This window comes from Micrasema longulum, unplaced genomic scaffold (assembly GCF_059751315.1).
Source record: "Micrasema longulum isolate JH-2025_06_02 unplaced genomic scaffold, ASM5975131v1 h1tg000194l, whole genome shotgun sequence".
NCBI classification, from domain to species: Eukaryota; Metazoa; Arthropoda; class Insecta; order Trichoptera; family Brachycentridae; genus Micrasema; species Micrasema longulum.
This window is the reverse complement of record NW_028277399.1, coordinates 452,824-479,382: the sequence shown is the minus strand read 5'-3', so window position 1 is coordinate 479,382 and position 26,559 is coordinate 452,824. Positions and strand designations below refer to the sequence as shown.

General features: G+C 36.8%; 2 protein-coding genes and 1 pseudogene across 5 annotated transcripts in view; all 3 read right to left on the bottom strand.

Moving 5' to 3' along the window:
- The window catches only part of LOC148283820 (uncharacterized), a 42,961-nt pseudogene extending 39,723 nt beyond the window's left edge, over window positions 1-3,238 (bottom strand). Inside the window, exon 1 of the transcript XR_015825501.1 lies at window positions 1,749-3,238. The product of XR_015825501.1 is annotated as an uncharacterized LOC148283820 (transcript). The remainder of the gene's footprint in view (window positions 1-1,748) is intronic.
- Window positions 3,239-4,770: 1,532 nt separating this feature from the next.
- Window positions 4,771-10,490, bottom strand: Membrin (golgi SNAP receptor complex member 2). The gene is made up of 4 exons (XM_088243197.1): window positions 10,310-10,490; window positions 10,129-10,234; window positions 8,309-8,504; window positions 4,771-5,623 (listed from the first exon to the last, which is right to left on the bottom strand). The coding sequence occupies exons 1-4, from the start codon at window positions 10,441-10,443 to the stop codon at window positions 5,415-5,417; spliced, it is 645 nt and encodes a 214-aa protein (XP_088099323.1). The 5' UTR covers window positions 10,444-10,490; the 3' UTR covers window positions 4,771-5,414.
- Window positions 10,491-12,394: 1,904 nt separating this feature from the next.
- The window catches only part of ctrip (E3 ubiquitin-protein ligase ctrip), a 111,237-nt gene continuing 97,072 nt past the window's right edge, over window positions 12,395-26,559 (bottom strand). For all 3 annotated transcript variants that reach the window (XM_088243198.1, XM_088243200.1, XM_088243199.1), the window contains exons 29-41: window positions 25,900-25,997; window positions 24,488-24,640; window positions 23,244-23,380; window positions 21,932-22,114; window positions 21,257-21,465; window positions 20,281-20,372; window positions 19,513-19,753; window positions 18,224-18,613; window positions 17,083-17,253; window positions 16,450-16,636; window positions 14,754-14,870; window positions 14,242-14,451; window positions 12,395-13,570 (exon numbers count right to left, since the gene is read on the bottom strand). In XM_088243198.1, the coding sequence (XP_088099324.1) occupies window positions 13,374-13,570; window positions 14,242-14,451; window positions 14,754-14,870; window positions 16,450-16,636; window positions 17,083-17,253; window positions 18,224-18,613; window positions 19,513-19,753; window positions 20,281-20,372; window positions 21,257-21,465; window positions 21,932-22,114; window positions 23,244-23,380; window positions 24,488-24,640; window positions 25,900-25,997 (2,385 nt within the window). In that variant the 3' untranslated portion in view covers window positions 12,395-13,373. The remainder of the gene's footprint in view (window positions 13,571-14,241; window positions 14,452-14,753; window positions 14,871-16,449; window positions 16,637-17,082; window positions 17,254-18,223; window positions 18,614-19,512; window positions 19,754-20,280; window positions 20,373-21,256; window positions 21,466-21,931; window positions 22,115-23,243; window positions 23,381-24,487; window positions 24,641-25,899; window positions 25,998-26,559) is intronic.

Below are 26,559 nucleotides of genomic sequence, written 5' to 3'. Positions count from 1 at the left end.
TATAGGTAATCTAGCAAATAATTGCACTGCTGTACAAAAAAATAAAGATCGTTTTTTTTTTACATACACATTTAAAGAAAAAATCGTTTTGGGGGCAAGCTCCCTTAATTACGAAAATCGCATCAGAACTGAAATAGTTAGTAAAAAAAATGATTAATGCATAGTCAAACACGAACAAATTAAAAAGATAAGAGATAAACTCCTTTCGTTTTGTTAAAAATCCAATTATGTGCCAACCCTGGCTCACAAATCCACATTGTATAGAAAAATTTAGGAAATAGTTGACAATTTTGCCCACCGGTTTTTTTCATTGGTTTTATAATGGTGATGCCTCAATGATGCTATTGTTTAAACATAAACAGTTTTTTTCGCCCAAAAAGTAGTAATAAACCGTATGATAAGGATGATAAAACCAAATATAACAGTTAATTACCAAGTGGGCAAAACTGTCAACAAGTGGAGATAATTTTGCCCAGCATGTTTTGTCTTCTAAAATTGCATAAATAAAAGAAAAGCAAACGTTTTGTACTTGTAAAAATGCTCAGAATAATAAGTATCACTATTCAACAAAATGGATAGGAGTAGTCCTGTACAAAAAAAAAATGATATTGTAAAAGTTAGTTAAAAATGGGCAAAATTGTCACGTTTGACAGTAGTCGTTTTAAAAACAAGAACCGAGTTTTGAAAATGTATTTTTCTCTTCACTCAATTAACTAGAATTGGCAGAAATATCAACAAAGACAGAGAACATTTTTAAAAAGAAAATGTGGAAATGTAGGTATTTACAAGGCTTCTGACCTGTCATTGGCTGGTTTAAATGATCACGATCACACCGTTATTCCACTATTCTTCCTGTGCGTTCGTTCGTCATTTTTTACAACTGTTAATTTTTTAATCAATTTTTTTTTTTTAACGGTGAAGTGCATATTCGATAGATCTATAATCTTTTATGTAAAAGGCGGATTAATGTTACATGAAAGTAGATTATGACAATAATCGATTGTGAGAGGAAATATTCGATCGATTCCGTATTTTTGAAATATTTTTTTATATACCTAATATGCCTCCACACGTTTGCGAGTTATTTGTCATAAAATGCAAGTGTTCATTTTTATTTTTAGACAATGCCATGAATAGTTTTTTAGTAACTATACTAACAATAATAAATTATTTCAGGAATCAAAACTAGTAAGACAACATTTTTATAGCAAAAAATACAATCGAAGCTGTTATTTTATGTCATTTCTAGAATAGGAACGTATTTTAAAATAATAATAATTGATGTTTATTCCAGGAAGCAAAATTGCTGACTAATAATATCCCATTTCACTATGAGATTTATGAATTATGACAACATGACTGACTATCAACATCTATTCTGTTTTCTGTTACCTATTTAATCTCTATAATGGGCACGTCACGTCACTAATTTAAATTATTTTTATTATTTTGACAGCTGATATTGCTTTGTATTTTTGTTTGTTTAAACTTTGCCGCCAAACTAAACCAAAAACTAAAGTTATCCACACGAACAATAATACTTTTATTTGTATGTTAATATTAAATTTAAAATAAAAACTAATTCGCGTAGAAGCTGGTACCGGTCGGTGGATAGTAGGTAGATAGGTACATTAAAATGTCATAACAAATCTTTGTTCATTTTACTATGAAGCATTTAAACAAAATACGCTCAGTTCGTCAAATATTATGTTTACAATTATTATTAGCAAATTGTTTTATTGACTTACCGGTGGAGTATAAGTTTCTAACACTGGACTCGTAGGTTATGTTATGTTCGTTATACACGCGTAACTGTCAAATTTATCAACTGCACCGAATATTTTTACACTGCTTGACTATATCTAACTTAATCAACTTTGTCGAATTCGATTATCTTACATCGCGTAAATTGAGCGACATTCTTCATTATTTAGAAGCCGAACTGCAATCGTGTTATTGTGCAACAATATAATTATTTCATAAATCGCGCAAAAGGTTTCAACGTGCAACAATAATTTCATTCGTTAATAATATTATTTTATTACACCTCAAAAGGCCAGAAGGCTTAATGAGGAACTTCAGCCCTATGGGAAATCAGATACAAAAAATGTTTTCTTGCGCGCGGTAAAAATTAAGGCATTAAATTGCACTGCGAAGTTTCTTGAAAATGTACGAAAAAAATTATAAAAAATATTTTGATAAAAACGCATTACTTTAAACGACGTCACCGGTTCATATGAACCAACCAATGATATGAGAGCTGTGAAGGATATCCGGTTTGCTTACCGTAAACTAATCAATCGGAAGAACTGACAGAGATGAACCTCTGACATCGCACGCGGAGTTATTTCAAAAATACAAAGCTTCAAAAATCATAGTACGATATATAAAAATATTATTTTTGTCTTTTAACAAATAAAAAAAAGACCTTCCTCATTACAGCGGTGTATTATATCACAGGACACGCAGGCTTGAGAAAAATCACATCTCATTTTTGTGTTCTCACCGAGAATCGAACCTAGAGCCTTTCGTGCATGAGTCAAGTGTTTTACCCACCACCACGGAGGTCGCCTATTACATAGATCATCGCTACATATAATGTTTTTGAGAAATAAAATCACTTTATTTTATGAACCACTTTATTCATTTACACAACCGACTAGTTTCGGCAACAATACGTTGCCCTCTTCAGGGTTAACAACTTGTTAAATAACTCTGAAGAGGGCAACAGTTCCATCGTTCCCAATTCCAATCGAATCCCAGGTTCCATCGTCCCCAATTCCATCTAAACCCCAAAAAAATTCCTCTCCATCAGAGTTGTTTCAAACTGGAATCATTTACCAAATTATCATCTTTTTCAGTTCTATGAACAGCAAAAATACGTATTTATAGTAACCACAAAAGAAAACACACAGATAGTAATTTTCACACGCCTCGTATCTTCCATGCGGTCCACACAGTCCCTTCAAAAGCTTCTTCCTCCCTCACTATGTCTTCAACACCGTAGAAAGACATTATCATCACATTTCTGATCCAATCTCTAAGAGCTCTGCCTGCAATGGGGTGTAGAATTATAATGTAAGTAATTTAAATGTGAAATTACACTAAATGAAACAGCACATATAAGTATTTATTTATTAACTCATAATATTTATGTTCAATAAGATGGTGGTTTTATTGTTAAATTAACTAATTTTATTATTGATCCTTTCATTATTTTACAAACTTAATAACAAATAAATTATATAAATAAATATATTAAAATAAATTTTATGCCGGCCTGTTTCAGAACATGACTGTTCCTTTGTGAATGAGGAACTTCAGCCCTGAGGAAAATTGGATACAAAAATGTTTTCTTACTCTAAAAGCTTAAATTTATTTTCCTTTTCTTCTCCGTCATTTCTGCCAATTGCTCCATTGACAGTAAGTAAACCGGATATCTTTAGTAGCTTTTTTATCATTTATTGATTCATATGAACTAGTAAAGTCTAAAATGTTAAGTTTTTTATTATTTTTTTCATACGTTCTCAAGAAACTTTGCTGTTCAATTTAATGCTCTAATGTTTACGGCGTGCAAGAAAACATAAATGTTTCCAATTTCCCGTAGAGCTGAAGTTCATCATACATGAAGATTTTTTTATATTGGTAGTTATTAGAAATGTTTCCTGTCAAATGTTCTTGTTAATTGGTTTAAATTAATGTTACAACTAAGACATAATGCTGCAAAAAGGCAGCTTTTTGACAAAAATCACAAAATGATTTAAATTTGAGGTAGTTCTACAAGAAAATTCGAACCGTTTGATATACAGCAATGAGCAGTAAAAAAAAATTTTAGTAAGAAAAACGATTTTATATTTTTTAAAGTTTTTAAATAAATAACACAAGATCTAGAGATTCATAAGCAAAAACTCAGCGTAGATATGACACACACAGGTTTTATGCTTAAGAAAATTGTTTCTTGTGAATTGTCACATGCTGGGTTTTAACTTACGATTCATAACAGTTTTTTTTTAATTGGCTTAAAATTAATTAATACTAAAAAGTATTGTATCTCAAAATAAGACTTTCACAAAAAAGTGCCCTTTTCCTTATGACGGAAGTAGAGTGAAACATCACAAAACAGATTTAATAATTCACTTTATTTCTGGATTTAGGAATGTTATGTTTTAATATTGCTAACTACAATTGAAAAAATAAGTTTGACATAAATTGATGTTAACATTTTAGGGTAGAAATATGGAAGTTTAGGCATTTACAGGGCTTTCGACGTGTCATTGGCCGGTTTAAGCAGCCACTTTACACTCTGTGTAACATCCATATTTCTTCTATCTGTTGATTTTTGTGAAATAAAAAAGATATTGTAGGTCCTTGATTTTTTTAACGCCTTAAGTAGTTACATACAAAATACATTATTAATCCTTAGGCCAATAGATTCAATACAAAAGTACCTAACTACGTAATATAAAGATATCCATTTTATGATTTATATGTGAGGCTATCGGAAATGAAAGCTAAAGAGATTTGACAAAAAAAAACATGTTTCAATATAATGCTTTAATAATGTTTTACGATACAACAGCAAATATTTTAATATAACGAATGCAATATTAGCAAATAATTTATTAAATAATACACGAAACTTACAATTTAATTAATAAAAAATCTCATATTATTTTAAAAACCTTTGCTCTATATTTAATTTAATTTTTAGATCTAAAGAAATAACAGAAATTAATAACACAATAAAAATAAATATAAATAACACAAATACCCAGTTACTGAAATTTTATTCAGACATATAATCAAATAAATACGTTAGAAACAATGACACACATATTCCCATACTAGCCACACCTAAGATATAGTAGAGATTATATTGTCGGCCTGACTTGTAAAACTTGTAAATCCCACACCAGGGGTGCCATTTTCTCCAACTGTGTGTGATAATGCGTAAAAAGAAAAAGATGGCAACATTACCTAAATGTGTTTAGCTGGCCAGGTTTATTACTACCGGAGGTTCTAGAATAAAATTTGGCAAAGTATTTCACAGTAAGATCACTTAAAGCATAATGGATATGACGAGTTTCTACACCTTGCTTTAAAAAATATATATATAAATATACATGAGTGTATTAACAAGTAAGATAACATCAAATATTCAAAAGAACTAATTGTGAAAAGATTATTAGGAAAACACATAATTTGAAATACATATTCAACAATATCTTGTAGTATGTAAATTATGTATGTGTGTGTGTAAAAGAGTTAGCGTGCGAGACAAATGTATCCAGTGGCGAGCGAGCGCGCGCACATCCCACCAATAAGGATGAACTTGTCCTGTCTCACTCTCTTCTCTATAACGCTGATAGTTGTGTTGGAAAGTCCCAGAGTATTGGCCATGTCTATAGTTCTCACTAAGTAAAGTACACGACTACGATTGTAATAACAGTGAGTGTGAGGAGCATCCCACCGAGAAGGATGAACTTGTCCTGTCTCGCTCTCTTCTCTATAATGCTGATAGTTGTGTTGGAGAGTCCCAGAGTATTGGCCATGTCTATAATACGACGGTGGGCCCCTTTCAGTGTGTCCCTTTGATTTTTGAGACTCGTCAATACATTGGAACCTAAAAATCAAAACATGTAATTATGAATCGTCAATGCAAGATTACCAGTCATCAGTTCAGGCTTCAGATCTAATCCAAGAATTATAACATTTGATATTACAGTGAAAATCACCCTTTTAATTATTATTTTTAAAATAAAAGTAAAAAATATTTGCATTCTTACGATTTACCCAAATATCAATTAAGGGGCCATTTTAACAGAGTTGTAAATAACTTTCTATAAGAAAATTTTATTAAAATTGTGGTATAGCGGAGTTCGAATCTTGAACCTCCAATCTGTGAGTCAACGACACAAGCCATCAGGGGTTAATCGTCCATATAAGCGATTACCTTCTGTTGTCAACAGCTTGAGCAGAGAGATGATATTCATATAACCACAGAAAAATAGCCATTTACATACTATTTACATGTACCTACATGTAGGTAAAAATTAATGAACATTTTTTGCAGATTACCAATAAAAAAATCACTGCTAGCCATGGGACGTAGTCCGGTTCGAACCTATATTTCATGTCGACCTTGCCGAGAATCAAACCTGGGACCTCAGGCGTGCTAGGCAAACGCACTAACCAGTACACTCGTCCGGGGTTTTGGTTCTCTCTCACACACAGAACTACATTCTGATTTATGTCAAATATTACATAAACGGGGCGTTTTGGCATTTAAACCACCATGCAGGTCAAAAATGTTTCGCTTTTAAACCACCGTGTAAGTTAAAAATATTTGCCTTAGGTAGATAATTTAATTGAATATTTTTCCTTTCTGTACACGGGTATAAAAATAACATTGGTTTAGGAAGCCAAATTAATTCTAATAATAAATTACCTTGAAAAACTCTTACGGTTGATGCTTTTAGGAGAACTTTTTAAGTAATCCAATTACAAATGTAAAATATGAGTCATAAAATACGCATTCACAGAATAAAAATGATATTGACTAAAAATAATATTATACTTTATTTAATATTTTGTCTTTTGTGATTTCAAGTTTGATCGGGCGAACCCGAGCCATCACCACCTCTCCATTGGCCATTCTATATACCTTGCGCTCATGACCTTGTTGTTGGCTGGCTTCATATCTGTTATATTATCTCAAATCCGGTACCCGGCTATATTGTAAACATTATACCGTTGATAAAAAGGACTAAATTAAGGGCCGTTTACAGGTGGACAATAAAATAGATTTGACAATATTGTCATGTCACAGCTCCGTGAACAGCCTCGACTACGCAGGATAGAACGCTTGGATAGTACGAAAATTAGGCCGCAGTTAACACATGAGCATTGCAAAAACGAATGCACGAAAGTGTTTATTACGAACAAATACACGAAAAATATTAATTTTATACTAAGATGTATTCGAAGTGTCGATCGATTTGAATCGACTGGCAGTCTCCTAAGGCCAAGGCAGATGCAAGACCTTGAACTGATGGATAACTTTGTGTACCTCGGCTCGCTTACTTCCAACAACGGCAGTTGCAGACTTGAGATTGGTCGCAGGATTCAAATGGCAAAAGAAGCAATGAACCGTTTGGAGAAAATTTGGCGAGATCGAGGTATATCAATAAACGCAAAAAAGCGGTTGATGGAAGCCCTGGTATTCTCCGTTTTCCTATATAGGGCTGAAACGTAGACAATGCGTGCCTACGAGAGGAAGAGGATCGATGCATTTGAGATGTGGTGTTGGAGAAGGCTGCTGCGTGTGCCTCGGACAGCCAGAAGCACGAATGCATCGATACTGGAAGACTTTCAGATTACAACTCTTCTGTCAGTGGTGTGTCTGAGGATACTTTCTTTCTTTGGACATATTGCTAGACGTGAGGCAGACAATCTAGAAAAGGCAATTATGTCTGGCCGAGTTGAAGGTAGGAGAAGCCGAGGTAGATGGACTGGTCAAGTAAAGGAGGCTACTGGGCTAAAATTTGATGTGTCGGTTCGTCGGGCTGAGGACAGACTGGAGTGGAACAGACTAATCAGAAGTGTTCATGGTGATCCAGATCCTCAGCATTGAGGGACCGACTTGGAAGAAGATTCGAACTGTTAAAGAACAAACTACATAATAAAAAGGATTATTTTCTGCTCCCATTTTTCGCAGAAATTTTATTTGGGAGCGACACGCTGGCCACGCGCAATAGTGGAAGTAATCATTTTTACGAGGAGATAGCCTGTCTGTCTGTCTCGGAACAATGTTTTGTCCTACAAATTGCTGTTAAGACGTGGACAATGGTCGAGTCTTGGGACAAAACAATATAGGATTGTCTATGTGTAAACAGCTTTTAAAAGTAGATGCAGATATAGTTGGAAACATAAAAAATGAATCTGTATGGCGGACATAATCAGGGCAAAGAATCTGCTTAGAACATTGGAAATTAAAACATTATGATCAATCACAGGGAGAATGTTCGGATATCGAATCGACAATGAAGAGACTTATCTCTTAATGAACCTGTGGTACCGAAGATGTTTTCCAACGGAACAGAGCAAGAAGAAGACTCTGGAGAGATCATGTAAACAGAATAGACAACTCCAGAATCTCTTACATTGCATTTATCCACTTGGTCATCTTCTTTCCGGTAGACCGTCTAGAAATGGAGGGACAGTTCGATCTCAACGTGCCAAGAGTAGCAGCTTTCTGCGCAAATAGATCAACAGATCTAGACAAAGAAAAATAATCTGTTTTTCTTACCTGTAGTGATCATGTCGTCTACTCCGCGATGCGCGTTGTGCAGCGAGGTGTTGTGGGCAGCGTTGGCGTCCACCTGGATGGATGTGTAGGCTGGGCCCGAGTCATTGGGGGAAAACCTTCTGCTCAGCAACTGCTCGCGCTGTTTGGACTCCAACGCCGCCCTGTGGCGCCGCTCTTGCAAGTTAGTTAACGCTGCCTAAAACAAGAATCCGACATTAACATATTACAACAGAGATGGAGAACATCTTAGAGAAGGTAATATGGAAGTCTAAGCATTTACAGGGCTTACGATCCGTCATTGGCTGGTTTGAGTGGCCACTTTGCACACTATGTAACATTCGCCATTTTGCCTACGTTTGAACATCTATATTCCGAGCAATTTTTCCATGTATGTGGGCACCGCCAAAGAGACTTATGTCCTCAGATGCGGTGTGGGGTATGCGGTGGGCGAGCTGACATAGTATAACATTCACTATTCCGTCAATGTTTGAATCTCCATGTTTCTTCAATTCTTCTATCTGTTGATTTTTTTTAAGCTAAAGAGCTAAAACCATTATCGATGTGGAAGAGATTAAGTCAAACTAAAAATATTGTTAAATAATCCGGTGTCCGGGTGGATTAAAAATAAAACCGGAATCCTGGACGATTGTTTTCCACTCAACGGCTGCTCTCGGGTAATAATCCTGAAAGAGGAAAACGAGCGGAGATGAGTCCGCCTCGTAATATAGTGGTCTACCGTGCTCGAGGACCCGGGTTCGAGTTCTGGGAAGGTCGACATGAAATGTTGATGAAAAAGGTGGTTCTACAATGCAATTTTTCATGTTTCTGGGCTAGCACCTGAAGCGTAAGGCTGATCGCCTTACCTTCCTGTAACACATGATCGATATGCGCCACATTCGATTTACCAATACAGCACCCTACACCGAATACATTGAATTTCTTAGTAAAAATACCAGTCTCGAAGATGACGCGAAAGCGATGAAACCGGTCACTGGATATTCCAAATTTGTAGATATCAGTAAAAAAAGTAAAGTGTAAGTATCACTCGTCTTTTATTTATACAATAAATTACAGTGAACTTCCATCAAGAACATTCACTTACAAACTTAAATTTAACTAAAAAACTAGTTGCTTAAGTTATTTTACAAATATCTCAATAAATACATTACATTACAATTGATATAATTATTCAAATCATCATAAAATGATTTAAATGAATCGCAACTTTTCTATTTGTAGCATTCATGGAGGAATATACAAATGTGTTTATAATGGGTAACTCGAAAATGATGATTTATAAGTTACTGACTGATTATCTCCAAGAACCTATAAAATATCGCAAAATGAAAACATTTTTTTTAATTAATACCCGACTCCGGATCAGGATGCCTGAGGTACGAACCCTATTCTATCGCAACTTGTTTCCCATTTTCTAACACGGTTATAACACTAATTAGACATCGTTCCTGAATGATTTTTTAAGAGAAATAAAAGCGTGTTTATTATTTAGCCATATGAGTCATTTTTGAGGCCATTTTCTAATAGCCGTAAATAGCTCTACTATAAAAATGGAAATCTCGTTGTTCGAACCTCATAAGAAGTTGTTTTGTGATTTGATTCTCTGAGAATGGAACCGGAGACCTTTGGTAATAACTATAGTAGAAATAAACAAATAATACTTTGATCCACAAATTTGAAATCACACGTCTTTTATTTGTGTAATAAATTACAAAAAAAACCTACACCAAGAACTTTCACTGACAAACAAGAATGTTCTTTCGGAAATTTTAAGTGCAAAATAAACTATTTGATTTTATTACCTGCATATGTCTGCTATCGTATTTAAGTTGGTCACATCTCATTTTCGCAATCTGTCTTTGTGTAACGGGAGCCTTAAATATCATGATATCCAATCGGTCGCAATTTCTGTAATAAATTAATTAAATTACAATAGAGAAAAGGTTATGTTGAAGACGGTAAAATATTTCAAATGTAGCTTACGAATTTATAGCCTGAATTTTTTGTTGGATATGACTTTCTATATCTTCGGAATTTGGCGGTTTCCTTTCTAATTGTTGAAAACATTGTTGCGTTTCTTGAATTAGACTATTTGTTTGGTGATACAGAGCCTCCATTTTTAAACTCTATAAGCGATTTGACAGCTGTCGAAATTGACGGATAGAAATCCATAGAAAGACACGTGTACAAGAAAGAAGTGAATATATTTAGGTAGGTACCTACAAATGAAATGTATTTTTTTGTTTTGTTGAATATTTGGGGTATGTTGTTATATTTACAAATATTGCTTCTGAAATTTTTCGTGGCCTGAAGAAAAATTAAAAATCTAATTTTAATAATTTCAGACCAGAATTCAACCACATAAAAGTTTTTCATTATGTACTGAGAACTTTTTAACGCCAAAAGATCCAATGACGATCACGGATCGTGATATAAAGATGTAAACGTGACATGTAAGCATCTAGCATTGACGCTGATCATTGGAAAAATTTCACAAAGAAAGAAATATGCGGAGAGGAAGATCTCTGGCTGGAAAGTCAGAGGCTCAGAAGAAAGCGAGCAAAGCAGTTACCTAATGGAGCCCCCCCTGCAACCTGGAAATGTGAGAGATGTGGCCGACTCTGCTGTCACCGGAAAAAAACTGTTTGTCACAAGTGTCTTTAAAGTTAGTGCTGTATCACCATTGTCTTTTGAAGACAGATGGATGCTAGAGATGTTTCTGTTTTATCTAAAGAAATATTCATTACTTTTTACCTCATCCTTCTTGTTAATAAAAAACTTACTTTGCATTTAATTTCATACCCACAAATCATTTTTGTTTTTATTCACTTTTCATACGTAGGTATACCTTATCTGTGTGATAATTATTATGGCAATAACATTTTATTGTTAAAAAATTACTAATGCAACTTTTTGGCTTTATTTTTCTATCCATTTTGTCCCGCCAAAAAAAAATTATAATTAATAAGCAACATGTAATAAATTTGACTTTTTTATTCCTTTTTCAGGATCTAATATTGCACAGGTATATTAGTCAGTCAAAATATAACTTATACTTTTGATATTCTACGAGATTCAACCACAGCTGCTGATAATCCGCCGGTTGCGAAATAATAATGTGCTGTTCCTTGATCAACACAGCACAAACTATGGCTTGCATGCACCAATGTCCCCGATTGTGTCGTATTGCAAACTCGAGACAAGATCTGGACTTTTTTGGTGCAAGTCTTTATAGATTTAAAAAATCACGAATATAGACCAGTCCTAGCTTTAATTTTATTTAGTTGTATTTTATTTAATTAGTACCTGTATTTATTATTAGAAGTTGTATTTACCATCATTAGAATGGACTGCATAAGTCGGTCAATTAAATAAATAAATCTGATCTTGAGTGTTCCAGAATAACTCTGGGTCATTTTGCATTATCATTTATATATAAGTTGATAAACTTCTGTACATCTAAAAGGACCATCAGACCCCAACTCGCATTCCAATGACAGTACAATAACAAATAGCGCAAATTACACTCACCGTTTCCCTCCATCCCTGGCGAGCATGTACAGGACTACCAATAGGAGCTGTGTTTGCTTACTCCATACCACTCAATCAAGTAAACCGTGCTATTCACCAAAAGGTCATACTTACAATTCTCCCAATTTTAAAAATGTATTTATCGTTTTTGTTTCAATCCTTCCTTACCTCCTTTCCTTTTTCTGTTTGCAATAACTTGAGAATGGTTATTAGCTACTGGACCTCGATTTCAATGGGAAGTTAACAGAGTTATCTTCAATTTTCTGTAGAGTAAAATCGAATTTCTGCGTTAAAAATAGAGTATTAAAATAAATTTATTTTTAAAGCACGTTCAATTAGAGGTTACCGACAAAGATAATTACAATTTTCATACAAATATACAAATTTTCATACAGAGAATTCGCTTTTACATTATGGACGATTGTTTTTTATGGGATTACCTCAAGGGTACTTGTAATTAAAAATGCTTACCTTATAATATAATACAGATTTGATGCACAGTGAGAATAACAAGCAAAATATAAATAAAACAGTAAGTGTAATTACTATAATTTTTTTATTCAAGTAAAAATCAATCATATTTTACTTTATAAAGGAAGAAGACACTTGAATTATTCTCAAACAGAGCCGGACAATTTATACAAGGAAGCGCCTCCCGGAACTTCGTATCACAAAACAACTTGTATTTTACATGGAAATATTTCAACATCCGGCAGGCACGGCGCAAAAGATTTAGTGGTTCGTGTTACGTAGAGACACAGGACACAGGGGAGTCGTGCGTGAACCGAGTCACCGATATTGCACACCAAATTATTTGCTACTAATAAAAAAGTACCAAAAACTATAAACGTTTAACACATAATTCAGCCGCAGCCGTTGACAGTAGAAAGAAGATTTAAAAGTAAAATTTATTGCCTAAAAACAAATTAGAATATTATTCATACACAAATATAATTATAATAGCTATATTTTCACAATATTTTTGGCCAGGAAAATGACGTTTTTCTGTCCGGTTTTCCCATTCTGCGCGGGTACAGTACATTCGCAGAGCTTTCCAGTACATACGAGTTTGGTTTACAACCAAATGGAGGGAGACTCGAGTCTCGCAATACCATTTCCCTAAGATATGTATCGTGCACTATCCGCAGAACCGAATGTACCGTAGTTTGGAATTTTGTTATCGTAACGAAAATTAAAGAAAAGTAAAGGAGAAACGATATTTCCCGCGCGCACTCAAATATGTTTAGTTTATTTAAAAATAAAATATATTGTATTTATACCTCCACTATATGTACGTATGTATATTATTTAGACACAAATAAGATATTTATAAACGTATTCAAACCCACGATAATAGTATCGACTAATTGTTATTAATATGGCCGTTGACGTTATGGTCGACTCTCTTTCCCGCTCCGAGTTACTGTAGATTTTTGTATGCTAAGCGTAAAAAATATGTTACAGCAAATTTATTTACAAGAAATATTTATTAGGTACACGGCGATCGGTTTCGTCCTTAGGAGAGGTGGAAGGAGTGTTGTCCTTCGCTAGCCGCCACGCGGAGCTTGGCTCTCATGACCTCGGCCGAGGAGTAGTCGGGCAGCTTGAGGTAGTTGACGCAGGTCATGACGGAGGGCAGGTAGTCGTCGGCATTCACGTTGGGGTCGAGCGTCTTCCGCACCACGGTGAGTGGTGGAGAAAGCGCCTTGAAACCTGAAAATCGTTATCATTGCATTTGTAGCCATTATTGGTGTCTGTAATGTTTTACAGAAATGGAATATGCTTACTAAACCTTTGATTTGTTCAAACCGTAAAAAGAAAACTGATTTAATTGCAGGCTAAGTCTATTAATTTGACATTTAATAAATTAAAACAAATAAAAAAAACGGTAAATGCATTAAATATGACCACAATTATTATTAATTTCATAGATTTGCTTTTCAAAGAAATAATTTTAGTGGAAAAAATTGTTACAAAGAAATTAATGATTTGAAATTATCATAAGAAAACCAAATCCTTGTTGATCAATTTTAGATTAAATCTTTAAGAGATTTAATACTAGCTTACATATTTTTTTATTACGCTGTAAAAAAAAAACAGTATTTTTTCTTTCAATCTGACATATTTTTAAGCAATCTTACCAAGCCCTCTCTTATGCCCTCTTGCCTAAAAATTTTTTTTTTTCTTATGCAGCCACACACACGCACCCTCACTCCCCCACATGCACGTCGCACACGCAGAATTATATAAACTCTTTCCTTCCATATTGTGTATTGTTAAATTAACAGTGGATTTTTTCGATCGGTGTAGTATAGTTAATATGTTATTACTTTCTGTTGTATAATAGCTGTAAAAACCCTTAATTAAATAAATTAAATACTAACCTCCGGTGGGTAAGCGCGGACTGCCGGTAATGAACTGAAGGAACAGGCGCTGCTCGTGCGTGTCGTAGGACGCCAGGATCTCCAGCAGGAAGCGGATGGCGCGCGACTCGGCCGTGAAGCCGTGGTCGGGCTTGCACGCCTCGGCCAGGGTGCGCACGTCCCAGCGCTGGCCCGCACCGCCACCCCCGCCGGCGCCGCCCACCATGTTACCTGCGAGACAATCATCATCATCACACCCTCGGTACACAAAATGCAGCGTATCCCGATCGTCTGTTACGTGAAGGTGTCAGTTCATGGACAGTGAAATGTAGCAGCGTAAAACCATATTTTTTTAAATTTATTTATTATTTTTATAAGCAGATACAAAATTTTACAAAAGAAATACATATTTAGGCAAAAAGCGCAGAAGAAAAGATTAAACAAAATACCACACCAAAAGAGACAACCTTTTGTGCTTGGAGTGGGAATATAATACACTTAACATTAAGCTATATTTATCGGGGGACACATACCTGTGGAGGTTCCGCAGAAGATGGCCTCTAGTTCCTCCGGGTAAAACATCTTAAGGTTGGTGAGGGGGAAGACGGACTCGAATCCTTCCCGGAAAGCGTCCATCTGTCGCACCACTCCTGCAATAACAAATATTTTAGTAAATGCCACGTCCGTAACAGACACAGCGCCTGATCACATCGATGGAATCTGCAGAAGATTCATGTGTTGGCTCAAAGTTGTTTAAAGTACAATATGTAAAAACCGCCTGGACATTTATGTTTTCTTTTTATATTTTCTATTTTTAAAGCACAGTGCATTAGATACATCAGCTTAATAGCTGCTAGTGTAAAAATAATAATAATAATATATTTAGTTCCGGGACATTAAAATAGATCGTACCGGGAGCGCAAAGCCGAAGTAAATGCAAATTTCTCATTTTTAAGATTTAAATGTAAAACAATATTTTTTATAAAGAAAAAAGAAATATTTGCGTTCTTACGATTTACCCAAATATTTCATTTTGAGGGCCATTTTCAACGAGTTGTAAATAACTCACTATTAGAAAATGGGAATCAAGTTGGGGTAGAGTAGGATTCGAACCACGGACCATTGGTCCATGAGTCCCAGACACTAGCCACAGGACCACAACACGATTCGTAACAATTGCATTTGTCACAAGCTTGAAAGTGTAAAGGGGAAGTAAGTTTAACTCTCCCTTCCCGGTGATGCGTAGCCAGTACACATCGCATCTAATAACTTTAAAATCCTATAAATAGAATAAATACGGGGTGAAGATTTTCAGTATTCTACAGTTTTACATTTACGTATCGATTGAAATAATTTATTATTAAATAATAAACGATTATTGGGCGCAGTAAAAGCATTTGTAACAAATCGGAGATGAATCACTAAAAGTTTACCAGGTGTCGTGTGTCATGTTTATTTAGACATTGTCAATTTATACAATGCATAGGGTAATTCATATTACAATATAAGAATAGTTCAAAATATTAAAAAATAAGAAAAAAAGCATTGGCAAACATAAGGGACATCGAGACAAGATCTGGACTATTAATAGAGTGCTCGTTTAAATCGTTATTAACTAAACCAAAAAAGTCCAGATCTTGAATAAGAGTATCGAATATACGGTTGTCTCGAACACTCTTTACATCTCACTCGATGCTATAGAAATATTCGCGAGCGAGAGAGTCAAATTCACACGTCACGCGGGCCGGTAGCAATGTAACTCGTACCACTGCCACAGTATGCCAGTTGTGCGTCGCAGTTGCATTCGAGCCTTTGTTAGGGGCGGTCTTTTTGTTAGAGCTGCAAACGTCAGCTAATGTTCTTTTTATGATTTTAGCAATTAGATTAAAAATATTATCGCTTTTGACTTTAACTATAAACGATTGATGCAATTGTCTATACTCCATTCTTCCAATTTAAAATCACTCATTTTTGCATGTATATTGACTAAACATCCCCGTAACGCGGGGATTCTACCGGACTCTACTTTTAAATTTCACAACAACTCACCGACAAGAACTAGTGAAGTCTCGGGTGGAGTAATTTCGAAATTGCATAATTAAAAAAAATCTTAGCCTCATTAACGAACATACAATAGGCTTAGTTTGACGGTCTATTTTTATACCACTGAACTTCCTCATCATAACAAGTTACTAAATATAATTAATAAGTGCGCCATTATGGATTTACCTTCGTACAGCAGCCAGTGCGTGACGAGCTGGATGTACTGCGCTAGGTTGTGCGCCGTGACGGGCACGTCACGCCCGCCGCGCCGCAGCTCGGTGCACGAGTGTCCCGGCAGGATAAAGTCCAGCCCCAACTCCTCGATGGGGCAGCCGTCCAACTCCATGGCCGACAGCAGCTCGCGACGTCTCTCCTGGAACATTCACTCATTTATAACCCTGTGATTTGAACAGACGTACCGGGCGTATTATGTGTTTTACAGTTATTTATTTACTATGGAAATCGTACAATCTTTCACTCTTAAAAGACTGATTAAAAAATCCTTCTGGAAACGGTGCTGTAACATCGTTTTACATTAGGCAAAAGACAAGATATTTAGAAATACGGGTATTTAAAAACAAAAATTAAACACGTGTACTTACAAAGTTTAACAATAAATTTTCCATAATTTAGAAATTACGCACGTCATAGCATTATTATTTAAAATAAGAGAGATATATCAAGTTTTGTATCCTATGTAGACTTACGTGACATCATAGTCATGCCACACAAGAGATAAAAATTATAATTTTACTACAAAGCACTATGATTTATATAATTTAGTATGAAATAGATATCCTGTTGCTCGGTGTTAATTACCTGCGCCAGGGAGTTGTCTCTCTTGACGGCCTCGGCGTGCAGCGCCACCTGCTGCAGGCGACACAGCGAGCGCCACAGCTCGGGGGCGACATGGCGGACGTCCGACAGCCCGAGGCAAGCCTCCTCTCCGACCACCCAGCGGTAGAACGTCTGCGAGAACGGCAGGTCCAGCTGGAGAGACACCATTTAGGTTACTACGAGTAAGTAGATCGATGAGATTCCCATTATTCAACCCTTCAACAATGTCAATATAATGCTGGTATTATAGACATTCATACATCTTATCATGCATAACTTCTAAATATGCCATGTGTTTCTTGGTCGTCCTCATCTTACGTTACCATTCATTCTCGCCGTATATACCTGTTTTACCTTTTTCTCTGCCTTAAAATTTCTACTCCTCCGTATCTTGAAAACTAACTTCAAATACTTTTACTTGTTGAAGACATTCATTGTAACTCGGTAATCTTGTTTACCCTTTTAAATAACATCAATTTTGTTCTCTTCAATAATGTTCTTCAGGCGTACATCATCAATTTTAGAGACTATTTATTGCAAATTCTTCCTACTAAAATCGTCAGCGTACAAAAAACTCCTTACTGCAAAATTTTCGCTCTAATACACTTACAGTTGTTTGTGCATAGATCAAACAACGATGGTGACATTGCACATCCCTGTTTTAGGCCTTTTGAGATCGCTATCCAAGATGTGAATTCCTCATTAACTCTTATACACGCTGAACTCTTCTCAGAGATTTAGGATATTTACTTTAAACTGCATGCACATTAAAAAACAGAGCAATCATTGCAAGAAAACTATGTTCTTACCAAAATGAAGCTTTATAACCCTTTTAGGACACCTAGATCAAAGCAGAACATAAATATGCCACCAGAATTGAGGTATTTATTTTCTGATATTTCGAATGAATAATAAGTCTCATGTCACAAGAGTATTGTTATAACCTACGCATGGTAGTTCAGTCTTCCACTCAGATTTTTCAAATTAATATATTTTATTAGGTTTTCAACACGTAAATCGACGCTAAATATGTGTCCTTTAAAGGTTAAAACAATGAAAATAACACAAGTGAATACAAGATAAATTAGGCTATATGGAACCAGAATAATGAAGGGCAAGTCACCATTCTCGAGTCCATGACGGCTTTGGCCATGAAGCGGCCGAGGAAGCGGAACTTGGCCTTGATGCGCGACAGCTGCGAGGCCTTGGCGCTGCGGCCCAGCGCCTGCGGGAACAGGCCGCACGCCGGGCTCACGTAGCTCACGTCCGCCGGCTCCGGATCCGGCTCGCTCAGAGTGAGCGCGCTGTACACGCTAGAGGCCAGCGCGCTGTCCGCCGCGCCCGTCGTGGCTCCGCCCTTGACCGCGTCGCCGCCGAAGCTTGGCGGCTTCTGCCTCAGGTTCTCGCTGCCGTGCCACAGGTCGAGGTCGGCGCGCTGCAGCTCCAGCGACACGAGGGCGTAGAACTCCAGCGTCGGCCCGAGCCCGGTGCCCACTTCGTTCTCGTATTTGATCTGCAACATTATTACTATTGTTACCACAACTTACACTCTACAATATGATCCTTTAGCTAACACCGCGTAAGTCATATTTGTTATTTTTATAGGACGAGAAAAAAAACAGCTTATTACATTGAAAGCACAACTAAACTACTTCTTTAAATGAGATATAAAATGAAATGTTTGTCAATAAACTTTTGCCTATTAAAACTCTTAACTAGATGACAATTTAATAAAAATAAGTACTTTTCCATTGTCCGTAAAAGGAACGAAAAAGTATGGCGCTATTAGAAATTGGATATAAAAAATGTTTTCTTACAAGCGGTAAAATTAGAGCATTAATGTAAGTAGAAGTTTCCCAAAAATGTATGAACAAATTTATCAAAATAAAATAAAATAAAAAAAAAGAGTCTCGAGTTATTAGTATATATTATATATTATTATAGCACTGTTAACCGAAACAAATTTCTGATTTCCAGGGTAACTGTGTTTTTCTTTGATTAGTGATTAACTGGTTTGTCGATGTCCGTTCCCACGTTTGTTGCCGTGCACATTATCGTGACCTTAATTGAACTCACCCATTTCCTTACCATTGAATCACTTATCACGTGTTCTCCGTACATCTCACAGATGTATTGATAAATGTCGACTGGTTTAATGTTCATTGCATTAAGGAAACGAATTACAGACCTTATCTCACAAGCGGAGGGATTTAAAATTTTATTCAGCAGCACGAAGCATACACAACAGTCAGCTAACTCATAATGGTGTCAACTCCTTCACAATAGGTCAGGATAAGTACCACGCATGCGTGAAACTGCAATCACAGCGCTACGATGGGAAGAAGTACAAACGAAACTTACTTTCCGGACACACCTCGTAGTATTACTTCATCATTCAGTACAAGGACATACCTCCAGAAGGGCCTTGGAGTTGGCCATGTCCTGCACCACCTGCTCGGCCTGCTTGAGGATGTGCTGGCGGGAAACGGTGCGCTTGCGGCGGTCGAGGCGCGGCGTGACGCGCTCCGCACTGTCCGCGCCCGGGTGGTTGAGCTCGGGGCTCGAGTCCAGCAGGCGCTGCAGCGCGCGGTCGCGGTCAAACGACACGGCGTAGAACAGCAGCTGCCGCGTCTCGAACGGGAACAGGAACGGGCTGCAACAATCGGAAAAAAATTAGCATCTACCGAGGCGGTTATTACACATTACGATGAACATTTGAGGCAGGCTGTTTGCGAGACTTTTGGTCCAATGAATAGGTGACTTTGCCGTCCATGCACTGTTAGGAATTTGGGTACATTCATGAGTTTTTTACCTGAAGACCTTGTTTTGGTTTGCAGATACGTTTGTTATAAATTACATTAGACATACATGTATCAGCTTCAAGCTTGTACTATTGATAATATTCCATTTGTCACATCACAAGAAATCCCCAACAATAAACCATAGATAGCGACATCTCATTCTAGATGCTATTTCCAGGTGAACCACGATATTTTATATGTAGACTTTACAAGGTATAGACTCAAGCTTCAAGTAGATTTAACCTTCCAGGCAAGACTGGCCAGATATTTTAACGGATGATAAGAGAACCTTTAATTCACAAAAATTGACAAATTCAAGAAATGAATACGGATTTTTAAACTTAGGGCGAATGGTGAATGGCACGCTGAATGAACTTACCAGGCAGAAGCTATTTGGTGGAGCCACGGGGGCAGATTTCCCGTCATAATGACCAGAGGATCCTGGAGTTGACGGCTCGCCTTGGCTGCGAGCTGTCGGGAGAGATTTTCACATTTATTATTTGCAAACTGACGTTTTAAAATGCTAACAAAGCTGCAACCTGTCGTTACAGAAAATACTACGTAAGAAGGTAGAAGTGTCTTTATTTTTTTGTCGTTCATACCAGACAATTTTACCGTAAAATGTTTGAAAAATTGCAAGATTTTTTTGGCAAAAAAGAGTTGTTAGGCTTTTTTTAATTGAAACCTTTTTTAGAAAATACAAAACAAAGATTATAATAACTTTGAGACTCTAGACTGTCCCACATATTGATATCTCCGCAAACTTGTCCGGAAAAGAGCGAAGGATTCTGAATATTTTTTGGCCTAAGTATTTTTTTCATCAATTTTCTTGTTTATGTAATTCATTATTTTCATTATTTTTAATTTATCTTTTTCTGTTTTAAAATGTACTTTGTGCTTACTGCTCTTTCACATAAAAGCAACTACACCATACAAAAAGTAGTAATTGTTCCAAATAAATCAATGAAATGTTTGGCATTTTCACCTGTTGAAGACAAGCTATTATTTATTTGTCTTGTCAAAATCTGAAATAAAGTCAAGACAAGTTCTCAATAAACAGTGAGTGTTATAATAAGTAGGTGGTTCGATTAGAACTAACATGGCAGTCCGAAAAGGGGGCTCAGCATCCTCCTGCAACGAGTGTTTTAAGGGTGCAGTGGTGGACCTGGCTCGGTCATGTGCTGCGAATGCTCTTCTCGCCGTTGCCGTCACCAAAGGCCATTGATGACGATCTTTCTACTTTATTCGGCGGAACTGAGGGACAGGGACGCGATTGACGTGGGAGGGGAGAGTGCGGGCTAGTCACGGGGTCTCCTGGAGGAGCAGAAAAGAAAGAAGTATCGGTATGAGGGTACCTTGGAGTTGAGGAACTCGGAGTGCGGCAGCAGCGGGCCGGCCAGCTGAGGGCAGGCGCGGTACAGGCAGGCCCAGTGACGAGACAGCGCGTGGAGGCAGCGCAGCAGCGCAAGCGCGGGCAGCGCGGCATCCGCCACCGTCACGGCGGGCGGCAGACGCGCGCCTAGTGAGCGCCACAGCGCACCCTGCACGCCCGGCACATGGCCCTCTGTGTGCACGAAACACGATCACCATTTATAGTAACAGTATAATATAAGTTATGAAGGAATTACGCCATTATAAAAGGTAAATATAAGATTTTTTTTAATTAAATTTTTTAAAACTTTGATTGGCTCTTCTGTAAAATTGGCTACATGTCACTTAGTAATATTCGCCGTTTCACAGTCGATATTGTAAATCGTATCTTCAGATAACTGCTCTAATAGATTCATAATCCATATAGGTATTAATGCTTTGAATAAATTTAAGTGGAATCAAAACGAGTGTTTTTAAATAGACAATTGATTTTACGCCACTATGTATTGCTCCAAAACCGGTCGGTAATGAAATATATGAAAAAACTTGAATAATTAGTATTTAAATCATGCCTTTGAAACAATAATAAAGTCTAGTTGATCTATGTGGGGAAACAAAGATTTCTTCCCTTCCAAAATTATAAAGAAAAGGTGTCTCACCGTTCCACAGGTCATCGGCTTTTCTTCTGTTGTTAGCCTTGGTGGATGTTCCCTTCCCCTTGCGGCCGGTGGGCTGCGGGCCCCCGGCGGGCTGCGCCCCTGTCGCCCCCGGCGCCTGGGCCCCTCCGCTGTCCACCCCGCGGTAGTAGATGGTGTGGGTCTGCACCCACACGCCTGCATTGCCTGAATTACACATTCAAAATGAAAACACATAAAGAAGAAAACATTGAAAAAAACAAATGTTTCCCTGTGGGTGTAGGTGAACAGGATAGCCCGCTAAACTTTTATTTTCGAGGCTCGTCAGCAGGTGGGAAAGAGATGATGTGGAAGGAAGCAAAAAAAAAAGAAGAATCTTCTCTACTCCCTAGAGTGATTAATTTGGGGATTATTTTTTTTTGCATACACTTTGCCACATATTTAGCCACACTGATGATTAAATGCCAAAAATTACACATGATGATTTTAATTTAGAACATGATTGTGACTCTTAAAGCATTACCCAATATCCTTAATTTATTTGAATTGACCGAATCGTATTAGTTTTTAGATTTTTAAACAGTTTCATACATCATTTGCCATTTTATCATCAGTGGAGCCATTACATGAGGCAAAACGTCGTCGCATTAAAAAAATAACAATCGCCAAATTAGCCACTCTATAGGGGGCAGAGAAGATTCAGAATACCACCCCAGGGCTGGTATTCTGAACGGGATTGCGCACGAAGAGATCGCTCTGTTAGCTTGTATTAAGTACGTAAATACGCATTAAAAATGCATTTTCTAAGTGCACTTTTGCGTTTAGAATTCCACCCCAGGTTTCCTTCACGTTCATTAATTTCTGCATTCTCATGCAGCACGCCGATTATTTCAACTTTTGACAAGTCCATCTTCAAGTATTTGTTGAATTTTTTTTTCATTTCATTTCATTTCATTTTTTTGCACCACAACAGGCCAGGAGGCCCAATTACAGTGGTGAATTACATTACAGAACAACCAGGCTTGAGAAAAATCACATTTTTAATTTTTGTGTTCTCACCGGGAATCAAACCCGGAACCTTCCGTGCGTGAGTCAAGCGTCTTGACCACTACACCACGAAGCCGCCAGTTTTGACATGCCATGTCTCTCTCGGTCTTCTTCCTTTTCTGCATCCAATCCGTCACATTCGCCATTCTTTCCCTGTACATTGCAAGCCTCACTTGATTTTATTTTGTCGACAATGCTCGCCTCAGCTTTACACACTGCAAGTTTTGCGACACATTCCCCGAGATACCGCTCACCTTATAGTGCATTTGCTAGTAATTTCAGTCCTTACCCAGAGGTGCCTCAGTGTCCGTGTCCGTTTCGGATTGGTCGTTGGCCTGAGGACTGAACTGGCGCACGGCTTGGTACACTGTCATGTTGTAAGGGAGAATCGTATCGCCAATCATAAACTGGAGTTTATGTTTTGATCTGCAATAAACACAAAATAATTCGAAAACTTTTTCCCTCTCTGTTGAAATAAATTTCAATATAAAAATCTTACGACAACAAAACTGCACGTAGTATAATTATAATTCTCTAATTATAACAGGATTGTGGTATTGTGGCTAGTGTCACGGCCTCATCTATCAGAAGTACGAGGTTTAATCCCTGCTCTACTCTTGATTCCGATTTTGTAGCGAAGTCTTTAAAATTTGTTGAAAATGAACCCCAAAATTGAAATATTTAGGTAAATTTTAAAGTAGATTTGTTTTGAACTCTCATATGGCTATGATGTTCCATGAGTCTACATAGGATATAATACTTAAGTAATATTTTTTGTAGTAAAAAATAAATAACAGTAAAACCTGGTTTTACGTACATAAATATCACGCTTTTTACGCTAAAATGTTTAGGTTCCATTTTTTTCATACATTCTCTTGCAAACATCCTCTCCAATTTGCATTTAATACATTTTTCATCATGCCGGTTTTACGTTTAAAAATTCATTTGCCATGTGTCAAAAAATCCAATATTATGTCAGACTAAAAACGGTACCGTGGTCCATGCACCAGGGTATGTGCCACGCGAGTAAAGAATAAAAGCAGGTAAACAACCAATAAAGGGTAAATTATTGTCTTAAACAAAATTCAAAGCGGGTGCAGTGTAACTGACCGTTTTGTTCAAGTGTCTTCTTTTAAGGTTAGTTTCCATTTTAATAAAAACGCCGTAATGCTATGTCTAAACTGTGACACGTTTAAGAACAATAAAGTCTTTATATCAATAAGTCACGATGCAGAAAGTTTTAAAATACAGCAATATAAATATTAAACGTTGTATATATAAAGTATGAGACTTTTCTTTTTTTGACAGTGGTCAGTAACTTCTATATTCACGATATGTAAAACCGCTTCATCGAAGACATGATCAGTCAACTAAATTCGCAACACTCTTCTGCATAACCCTCAAGTTTTTTCATCGTTCAGACTTGAGTTCAATTCTCCATCCATACAACAACACATAGGCTTTAAATGCTTTCCGTCTGTGCTGGACTCAGATATCAGTTGCACAAGAGGTTCTGCAAAAGGTTGATCTCACCTTCCCTGCTGGAGTGCGACTGCGGCCAGGGACTCATCGATGTCCTCGTCCGTATTGTCTTCGTCAGAGTCCTGCAGTGGCTGGTGCGGCGTTCCTGCACTACCACTACCGCTGCTCTCCCTCTGCCGAGCGTACCCTCGCACCACCAGGTATCTGGAACAGTGACGATTTAAGCATATGTTTATAGTCCATGATCGATGACATAAATGATGTCACGTGAGATTATAGTGCGACTACCGATGAAGCGAGTCAGCGTTTTCAACCAAATTCAATACATTACATTCTGCGAAACACGAGATCAACGTCTTGCAGTACATTAACATCGTCCCTACCCTGAAATGAACAACAAAGTAACACGCTGTATATAAAGAGAAAACAGGGTTTAGTAACCCAGTTTAGTCAGTTCAGTCAGTCAGTCAGCATCAGTCAGTCAGTTCAATCAGTCACTCAGTTCCAGCATGTAGCCCAAGTGCACACATCATCGTAACACTCACATGACACAATTCATTATTTATTGGCCATGTAATAATTAAACAGCAACCTCGTGTCTTCTGTCAATCTCTAATTGGGGTAGGAGCTCTACCAACCCTCAGCAACCAAATCCTACAGATTTATTATACAAATATGAAACAAAAAAAATAATTTTGAAATGTCATAATTGTTCAAGTTGAAGTAAATCACATGCGCCGTTGTTCTACTTAGCCGGAATACGCAAACGAGAGGACATTTCGTCTATTCAATTCTAAACTATCCTAAAACGCCAAAACATTGAATGTGCAGAAGAGATTTTTTTTAATTCACAAACTATACCTTTCGGAGAATTGTAAACGCCATGTTATTGTAAAATGATTAAAAGCGAGAAATTCCTGTGAAGAATTAAAAGTATAATTATTGCCTTTCAAGAGTATTCGAGGGGTTCAGGATAGATAAGAAGAATGATGGATATTATAGAAAAACTTAAAAAGTATTGAATATTTGGCATTTAAGATTAAAGAGAAAGGGAATTTCACAGAGAATCATATTCTGTAAAAAAAAACATTTAAAAAATTGGCATTTAGGATAGCTCAGAATTGAATAGACAATTTAATGAAACTAGGCGCCAAAGTTCGACTTCTATCCGGATAAAAATTTCATCAATGCAGATCTGTGGATGCCTGGAATGGTCTGCTTGCCCCTGATTTAATAATAATAATGATAATAACTTATCTGCACCAGATGTGCATAGGTTCATTGAATATTCATATTCCTCTAGCTCTAGGTCTGGGAGACAGACTTATCCCCCTCGATTTCATTTTTCGGGCGTTGTTGAGTTTTATCTGAGAGTGGGCATCGAGTGGAAACATTAGGGATCTTGTTCTATTTCACACCCAGCAATGAACAAGTCTCGTGAATGCGTGTGCTGGATAACTTACCTCTCAATAGCCTGTACAAGAGCCAGAGGATCTATCTTCACGGTTCCTCCTTTCCATTGTTTGAGGTTTGTACAGTTCGGGTGGCGTTGGAGGTTACACTGTAAACACAATATAAATCCATTTTTAAGATTGGGTGTTCATTCAAAATACACAAATAAGATTCATTTACCCCAATCCTACTTAAAACAAAATTTGGGGAGTTCAATTCTTAACTACTGACCCCGATTACAATAGGAAGTTAATAGAGGTGACTTTAATCGTCTATAAGGTAAAATCGATTTTTTAAAAACAAAAATAAGTATATTTCCATACAAATTTGAAGTATCGTTATCGATAACATACAATGTACACATTTTCATGCAAAAGATTAGATTTTACTTACTAGAGGATTTGAGATAACTCTGTTAACTAACTCCCCATTGTAATCGGGTCTAGTTTTTCTGCTTAGATTGGTAGTCAGCATCACAAAGAAACGCTTGATTTTAGTTTGAAGTTGGCTCGTCTGTTTGGGAACTAATTTTAATTGTGCTTCTAAATTATATTTAATGCAACTTTTAAATATACTTGGGTAAAATTTAACTACGTGAGTTTGTCAATTAAGTATCAGTTTGAGACCCAGTTTTTATTCAATTGAATATTAAATAATTTGTAACACACAAA

Bases quoted from the DNA above. Each gene is read 5' to 3' on its own strand.
- Membrin (XM_088243197.1), bottom strand. From the start codon at position 10,443: ATGGAGGCTCTGTATCACCAAACAAATAGTCTAATTCAAGAAACGCAA. The intron at 10,235-10,309 runs GTAAGCTACATT...AATTTATTACAG, and splicing joins AAAATTCAGGCTATAAATTC to AAATTGCGACCGATTGGATA. The intron at 8,505-10,128 runs GTAATAAAATCA...TTCTTGTTTTAG, and splicing joins ACGATAGCAGACATATGCAG to GCAGCGTTAACTAACTTGCA.